The 8,596-nt window shown below is 47.8% G+C and overlaps 1 protein-coding gene across 8 annotated transcripts in view; it reads left to right on the top strand.

Annotated features, from left to right (window-relative positions):
* Positions 1-340: 340 nt before the first annotated feature.
* The window catches only part of TPO (thyroid peroxidase), a 128,798-nt gene continuing 120,542 nt past the window's right edge, over positions 341-8,596 (top strand). For 6 of the 8 annotated variants that reach the window (XM_054677661.1, XM_054677660.1, XM_054677659.1 and 3 more), the window contains exons 1-2: positions 488-574; positions 1,437-1,531. In XM_054677661.1, coding sequence (XP_054533636.1) covers positions 1,438-1,531 — 94 coding nt within the window. In that variant the 5' untranslated portion in view covers positions 488-574; position 1,437. The other 2 variants (XM_054677656.2, XM_054677655.2) reach the window with 2 other exon arrangements.

Raw genomic sequence — 8,596 nt, 5'->3', positions numbered from 1 at the left:
TTTTCACCTCAACACGTTGGAAAAAAGTGTACTTTATTCACCTCTTAGTGATAAGAAAACTAGGGGCTCAGGGACAGGAAACAAAAGGCTCAGAGTTGTAGAGCGAGTCATCGGTGGGCCTGGGAGCTGCACCCAACCCAATCCTCGGAAGATTAACAGCCCCTTTTTCACAGGGTATTTAACTGTGAAAGTAAGAGGGAGGAAAATGCAAGTGTCACAAGTCTGGATTTAGTTGGTTTATTCTTTCTCCCTGTATAATTTTTCCCCTCTTCTTCCTAACTCATTCGGCCAGAGGCTGGACTGCATGTGGACCCTGATGACATGGCACTTTGTTTCTGACCAGTCAGGACACACAAGAGGCCCGGCGCAAACACAACAAAGCCCGCAGACATTCTGTCCCAACGAAGAACAGACGCCACTCCACTTTCTAGCGTCTTGACGGGCTATCCAAGCGCGGAGTCAGTTTATAAGGTGGGTAACCAAGTCCCTGGAAGGCAATTGAGGCGCCCATTTCAGAAGAGTTACAGCCGTGGAAATTACCCAACAGTGCAGTTGGCTGAGAAGAGGAAAAAAGGTCAGGTTGTAAAGCTTTTTATTTTTCCATTTTCTAAGAGAAATTCATCATTGGAACTTGTAAAGTGGCCCAAGAGAGGCTGTAATTTGGGCCATTATAGCAGGTATGGGTGGCGTCTCTCAGCAAAGCTGACTGACTGACTGATGAGTGCTGTTTGCAATGACCTCCGCTGGAACATGTGAGTCCTGTAGGGTCGATTCCTAGATCACCGTCTACTGAGACACATTCCTGTCAGCATGGACTCACTGGTGCTATCCTGCTTAACAAAATTAGTGGCTCAAAAATAGCCACAGAAAGCCTAAGAGAAGAAAACAAGGATTTGAAAGTAGAAATGATGAATTTTGAATCTTCTGTTTTGTCTTAACAACTAGAATTCTAAAATGATTTTATGGACATAAGAATGCTTTAAGAAATTCAATAGGCATTTAGGGGTTTTATTTATCACTTTTATAAAGACTAAATTTCTAATAGTATTCACTTTTTGCCACATAGATGCATTAGGGGAAACAGATTTTTTTCATTCCCAATAATTATTCCCAGTACTGTTACACTATTTGACATTACCAAAAATTTAAATAGGTTATTACTGAGATATATTGGCAACTGGAGCTGCCAACATAAAAACTCTGTTTTTGAATAATGGGGGCCTGGGAGGCCTGCTCAGCACTGCAGCTTCTGTAACCTCCTGACATGGACGGTGACTCTGGTCTCGCAGACCCCAGGCCTGTGAGGGTCGCTCACCGCGGTAGAGGCTGCGTGGAGTCAGTGGAGGGAGCCCCTCAGCAGGGAGACAAGGACACAGCGGTTCCCATGGCCTTGTCAGTGCTTGATTGCATACTCTGTTTCCTTCCGTTAATTTTAGAATGAGAGCGCTCGCTGTGCTGTCTGTCACGCTGGTTATGGCCTGCACAGAAGCCTTCTTCCCCTTCATCTCAAGAGGGAAAGAGCTCCTTTGGGGTAAGTAGCAAACACATTGTGGTCTTCTGGCCTTATAAAGTTATTTTTCACACTTACTAAAATAGAGGGCATAATGGTAGCTCCTGAGAGTCAGTTTAGGCCCCTGTAGTGTATGCTTTGTTATGCTTAAGAAAAAAAAATTGTAATTCTTGATTTTAGAAGGATTGAAATACGTACATTTCTTTCTTTAAAAAAGAGCTGATTTTACTTGGATGACACAATAGACAATTTTCACTTTTACCTATTCATATATTTGAAAAAAAAATTCTTTGGGAGTGTTTTTCTTCCTTTGCTACAGAATTATTTTTTATTAAATAACTTCTGTGATGTATTTTCTGGAATCAGTGTGCTACTATGTGAAAACAAGTTAAGAAAGCTACTGAGAGGCAGGGGTTAAAATAATCACAGATCAAACTCTTTGCTTTTCTTTTGATAAAATAAATAAAGTTCCAAACCCTGAGAACAAGTCTCACTGGAGTGAACACTGCAGGGGCATTTGCCTGGACATTTCACCCCATGGACACCGCTGGCCCCGGGAGCAGGTGACACCTCGCTGGGCAGGTCCCTGGGCCTCTGGACACAGTCCTGGGGCCCCTGGAGCAGGTGACACCTTGCCAGGCAGGTCCCTGGGCCTCTGCACACAGTCTCGGGGCCCCTGGAGCAGGTGACACCTTGCCAGGCAGGTCCCTGGGCCTCTGCACACAGTCTCGGGGCCCCTGGAGCAGGTGACACCTTGCTGGGCAGGTCCCTGGGCCTCTGGACACAGTCCTAGGGCCCCTGGAGCAGGTGACACCTCGCCGGGCAGGTCCCTGGGCCTCTGCACACAGTCCCGGGGCCCCTGGAGCAGGTGACACCTCGCTGGGCAGGTCTCTGGGCCTCTGCACATAGTCCCAGGGCCCCTGGAGCAGGTGACACCTTGCCGGGCAGGTCCCTGGGTCTCTGGACACAGTCTTGGGGCCATGGCACAGCACTGGCACCTCTGCCCTCACCAGCCTTTCCCAGGACTGGAGGCCTTGTCTGTCGTTCAGGGTCACAGAATCTGGAGTCCTCGCTGCTCCCAGCCACACCCAGCCCAGCCTCCTGCTGGGGGCCACATTTTACCCCAATTTTTCTGCATCTCAGGACTTCACAACCATATTAGGAGCTGCAGTGAAGTCCATAACAGACTCGTAGGCTCCTTAAAAAACTCTCCCTCCACAGCCCCCAGGACGTCCTGGTCACTGCCCACTCTGAGATCAGGGAAGCCGTGGGGCCTCTCCCTGCCAGCTTCCATCCATGCCCCAAGGATGGGCTACTCACCCCTCATTCCTGTCCCTCACCTGCAAATGGAGAACACTGGAAAATTACTCATCACAGTCATTATTCGTGAGCAAGAATGAGATACTCCATTTAAAGTGGTGAATGCAGTACCTCGGCAATCACCAAAAAACAAAAAATAAAAATGGAGTCACAATATAAAGAACCTCAGGAAAAAGTGATTTTGCATCTTCCCAGAATAAATCAGTCACTCTGTCACCTGGAACATGCTAGATGTTCAGCCAATGGTTTGTAAATTAATTACTTTATTTTATTTCATATTTAGTAGGACCTGGTTGTATAAAACCAGAGTAAAACATGTTAGAAGTCAAGAGCTAGTTATGAGCAAGTTGTTATACATGAGAGCTATTCAACAAAATATTTAAAACTTTGTAACATGTTTTTTAATTTTAAAAATCACATTTAAAAAGCCATCAGGAATGCAGTATCCACAGCTTTTGCTAAAACAGTTTTTAAAAATTATTTTTCCATCTCTGGGAGATTTGACCTTTTCGTTTTGCTTAAACTTTTGGTTGACACGTCACGAGTGCACAGGACGGCAGCTGACAACTGCCCCGCGTGCTGGGCACATGCTTCTGCCTGCTCCAATATTTCAAAGCTGACTTATTGTTTGCTTGAAATGTGAATGAGTTACTGAAAAAATATTATGTGTCTCACAGTATTTCTATTTTACAGCCTTTAATAGTCGTTTTGCAGCTTTAAATCTGTTTGGAAAATGATGCCCAATGACTGTGTGTGGGTTTATGTCACCTGTGCTCACAGACATGTGAAGCAAAAAACTTGGCCTGCTCCCCAGCCTCTGTGCAGGACAAGCCAAAGAGCAGGCAGTGGCAGGGCCAAGAGGATCCAGGCTTCCTCTGGACCACACACGGTCACCGTAAGCAGATGGTGCTCCGGGGGGTCCTGCTTGGTGGGTGGCTCACCCTTATGTGTCAGGCACCCATTTTACAGATCAAAACGTAGAGGTCTGGAAGTCTCAGAAGCAGCAAGGCTGTGGCCGCTCAGTCTCATGTCCCAGGTCTTTACAGAGAACCAACACACATCCTCATACTTGAAGCTCGATGATAAGTACTCAGCGAAAAGTATCAGGCCAGTGCCGTGACTCACATCTGCAATCCCAACACAGTATCAGGCCAGTGCCGTGACTCACATCTGCAATCCCAACACAGTATCAGGCCAGTGCCGTGACTCACATCTGCAATCCCAACACAGTATCAGGCCAGTGCCGTGACTCACATCTGCAATCCCAACACAGTATCATCAGGCCAGTGCCGTGACTCACATCTGCAATCCCAACACAGTATCAGGCCAGTGCCGTGACTCACATCTGCAATCCCAACACAGTATCAGGCCAGTGCCGTGACTCACATCTGCAATCCCAACACAGTATCATCAGGCCAGTGCCGTGACTCACATCTGCAATCCCAACACAGTATCAGGCCAGTGCCGTGACTCACATCTGCAATCCCAACACTTTGGGAGGCCGAGGCGGGAAGATCACTTGAGGCTAGGAGTTCAAGACCAGCCTGACCAACATGGCAAAACCCCATCTCTACTAAAAATACAAAAAAAAATTAGCTGGGCGTGGTGGTGCCCACCTGTCATCCCAGCTACTCGGGAGGCTGAGGCACGAGAATCAGTTGAACCCAGGAGGTGGAGGTTGCAGAGTCGAGATCACACCACTGCACTCCACTCTAGGTGACAGAGTGAGAATCCATCTCAAAAAAAAAAAAAAAAAAAGAGAGAGAGAGAGAGAGAAAAAAAAAGAAAAGCATCAGTCCTGGATAGAGTTTAGGTTGTATCAACTTGTCTGCGAACTGTAGGAAGGTGAGAATAAGAAGGGAAAGATCTCGGCCAGTGCTCAGACTGGGTGGGTGCAGGAGAGACTCTTGTTCCAGAGCAGGATCCCGTAGGGTCAAAGCACAAAGAGAAATAAACTTCAGCACCTGAAAATTCTGTAATAAGAGTCTTTGAAAATGGAAAAAAAAAATCTATGCTTGACCATTGTCTAAGAGAAGTTTGCTATCAATCCCTCCTCTAAAGCCCTGAACAGAATGTTCTTCACCAGAACCCTGTGTATTCATCACCACACAGGCTGAGAGGCATTCCAGCATTTGTGCAAAATCAAGATTTATGTGCAATTATCTTTATGGCAAATGTTCCACAAGTTATAGCTGTTAAAATAAGATGCAAATGAACAACAGGAAGCAGAGGCGCTGCCTGCAGCCTGGGAAAATTTGGGAAGCTAGCCTAATGAGTGAATTTGTTTTAAAAAGAAAGTTGGCAAACCTTATTCCAGTTCATTAAATTTCAACAGCAAGGATTAAAGTAAGAATCAACACACAACTCTAAACAGGAATCAAGCGCTTAGAATTAGGAGCAAAGCTCTGGCCCTGGGGGCTTATGGTTTTGGAGAAGAAAGATTTTGGCTTTCATATATATATTTTACATAAACCGCCTTTGGAACAAGGCAACTTCCTTCTTCTTTCTGAAATGTGGTATGTTCTTGCCTAATGTGTCCCTGAATCCCACCTCTTTTATGAACAATATGAATATGCATAAAGGAGAATTTGGGGGAACCGTGCCATGCGCCCCTCAGAGCAGGAGCAATCTTGAGAAGGCGCAGGCAGAGAGCAGCGGGCGGCTTCTCCAGAGCAAGTAATTAAGTCCCGTGACTCCCTAGAACTCAGTGTTCAGTTCTGAAAAAAAACTTGGGGTTCAAACTCCCTAAGTCTATGGTCCTTGCATCAGACGCCTCTTCCCTGGGACTGCTGGGAACCGAGGAAGGAAGGGCGCTGCAGAGCTAACGATAGCAAGGGGCTCAGAGCTGGCCACCCCAGCTCCCTGGTGGCAGGAGAGCTAATGTGAGCTGATGGAAACTGAGAAGCAGCAGATAAAGGAAAAGCCATCTGCCCTGCCTCTATTTGCCTAAAAGTAGAACATAAATCCGCAGAAGTGACCATTTCCCTCTCCAACAGAAAGGACAGAAATTCATCACCAGGGACCCCAGGCCCTCAACAGCCTGGAACCAGCCCCATAGGCATTTGTGTGGCAAACCTCTGCAGCCCTGGCCTCCCTTCCTGTAGTTGCCCCAGAGAGGCCTCCTCACAACGTGTTTCCTGGGAACTCAAAGTCCTTTGCTTTGGTCTTGCAGCTTCTTGGAAAATGATTGTTCTTTTGCTGAGGGGCTGTGCAGCAGAGTTCTAACGATCCGTTCAAGTTTCCATCTCGGGGCGCTCAGGGGTCTCCCTCGTGGAAGCAGGAGTCCAGGCTAATAACCCCTGTGAGTTTTCCTCCTGTGACTCTGCCTTTTGTCAGTCTAATTTCAATGCCCCAGAAAATTAATCTAAGATGCAGGGAGAGAAAAGGTTTCTTCTTCCCCTACAGATGGATGTCAGTCATCTCTATTCAGCCAAGAAATAGTTAACCTAAACAATGAAAACACCACCAGTTCCAGTAGAGACTTGAGACTATCTGATGAGAGTTATGTGTCTCTGGGAGGAAGTTTTCAATACAGAAATGGATTTATTTTATGAAACGTAAAAGACTAATAATCTGCAAGCCTATAAGAATGTTATAATTCTGTAAAATATTTTACAATAAGAAAAGAAACTAGAGACTAAGCAACATATGATCAGTTAAACTTGAATAACAATATATTAATATTGGTCAATAACAGGGAATGATCTCTCTAGTAACTGCCGTTTCCAAGCATAGTAGAGAAGGATAAGCATGTTTCTTTGTATTTAATCAGTTGGTTCTTAAATAATTGTCAAGTGCCTGCTGAAAACCAGCCTTTGGTCTTGGTCGTGAATAGCGCAGAACTTTGCAGAGTCCTGAAGAGACTCTCAGTGATAGGATGCATATACACAGGTGGTGTGAGTGACAGAGCTAATTTTTTTTCTGGTACCTAAAGATCAGCAGGATCAAAATTTCATAAAGGAAGAGCTGGGAGCTTGAGATTGACAATTTCATGAGATGAAGGATAAATTGTGCGTTACCTCCACAGCTCTGCAACATGGAAATTGGTCTTGGGCAGGCTGTGGACGTCCTGGATTCTGAGGAAGACCTGCACGCAATTCAGTGGGCATCAGGAGCCTTCAGATGCTTTCATCAAAGGCACAGGCACAAGCAGGCCTTGGTTTAGAAAGGTCACTTGGTGACAGCAGGAGGGACAGAAGGATGGTGGGGAGATCAGTGCAGGAGCCAGTCAAGAGCTCCTTCTACTAAGGCAGTAGAAAGTGAGACTGGCAAGGGCCAGGCAGGAGCAGAATGTTCTCCCAGAGATGTTATGGGGAAATTCACACCACATGGTGAGTGAAAGGCAAGGAAAGCCATGGCTGGGCTTCTTGCTTGGGGACTTGAGCTGGCAGGGTGGTTATTTCAGGCTATTAACACCCCTCAACAGGGAACAGAGGAGGATGGCGTGACTCAGGAGAGAAGTTCAAGTGGAAAACGGGCATTTGGGAGAGGACCAAAGGAGGGTGAGAGGAGAGGGCAAAGATCAGAGGAGCCAGAAATGCACCCGAGGTGACACTCACAGGAGGGAGACCATGGAGAGAAGAAAGCCACAGTGACCGAGGCTGAGAGAGACAGTGGCCAGAGACTGAAAGCAAAAGGCACAACGGCCGGGAGCACTGAACGCTTGCCAGGCCCTGGACCAAAAGCCGTGCAAACCTCTCTCTAAAACCATCCTAAGACGTAACTCTGTGCACTTGCCAGGCCCTCAGCCCAGAGCCGTGCAAACTTCTCTCTTCAGAGCACACTTGCGAGGCCCTCGGCCAAGAGCTGTGCAAACTTCTCTCTAAAACCATCCTAAGATGTAACTCTGCAGCTAGGAGAGAAAACCGCGCCAGGTGAAGTGAGCTGCCGCGTCACTCGGAGATTGATTTGTCTCACTCCAGAGCCCATGGCCGTCACCCCTCTGCCACTTAAGAATGCCGGCAACATCCCAAAAGCACCAGAGTCCTGGGGAGGTGGGGGGCGGGGGTGGTTACTGCATTTGGCAAATAAGCGGTCGTGACTGACCGCAGAATACAAAATGTGAGCTGAGTTGCCTGGGCAGTTGCAGTGGGTTTAGAAGGAAATAAGAGGAAAATAAAGGAAAATTCCAGGTGTCTTATATCTCAAGCTTCTGTGGGAACAGGAGGTTCCCTGATTCTTGAGAGCTGAAAGAAATCTCCATAAAGCCCGGAATGCTGGTCCTTGAGGTCCACACCTGCCACCGGTCCTGCGACGCCCAGGCCGCCCCTCCCCTCTCGGCTCCTACTCACTCTTGGTGGCATCGTCCCACATTGCACTGTCCCAAGCACGCACACACTGGCGTAAAGCCAGGTCCCCTCTTCAGATTCCACACCCAGAGCCTGCAGCTCTGACGGCTGTGCTGGGGGTCCCCGGCGAGCTGTGAGCCCGTGCTAGGTGTTCCTCCCTCCCTCCTGCCCTTGCCCCAGGGAGCCCCACACCGGGGGGCTCTGTTCATTGCTCTCTGCCCAACCCTGAGGGGTCACCCTCTGCCCCAAGTGCTTAACCACTGGTTACTCATCCCAGAACCCAAGAGAGATCCAGCACGGAGGTTTTCTTAACTTTGCTGTATCACACTGTAAGAAACTGGGTGGCCAACGGAACAGACGCAGCAGGGCAGAGTGAGCAGGAAGAAGTGATCCTGGGGAATTTGTGTGCTCCTTGGGTGGGGACGAGCATGGAAGGCGCGTAGGGCTGAAGCCTTGAAGACCCTGCAGGCGCCTCTCC

The sequence above is a fragment of the Pan troglodytes genome, chromosome 12 (assembly GCF_028858775.2).
Source record: "Pan troglodytes isolate AG18354 chromosome 12, NHGRI_mPanTro3-v2.0_pri, whole genome shotgun sequence".
NCBI lineage: Eukaryota > Metazoa > Chordata > Mammalia > Primates > Hominidae > Pan > Pan troglodytes.
Note: the sequence above shows the minus strand (reverse complement) of the source record. Positions and strands in the feature narration are given on the sequence as shown.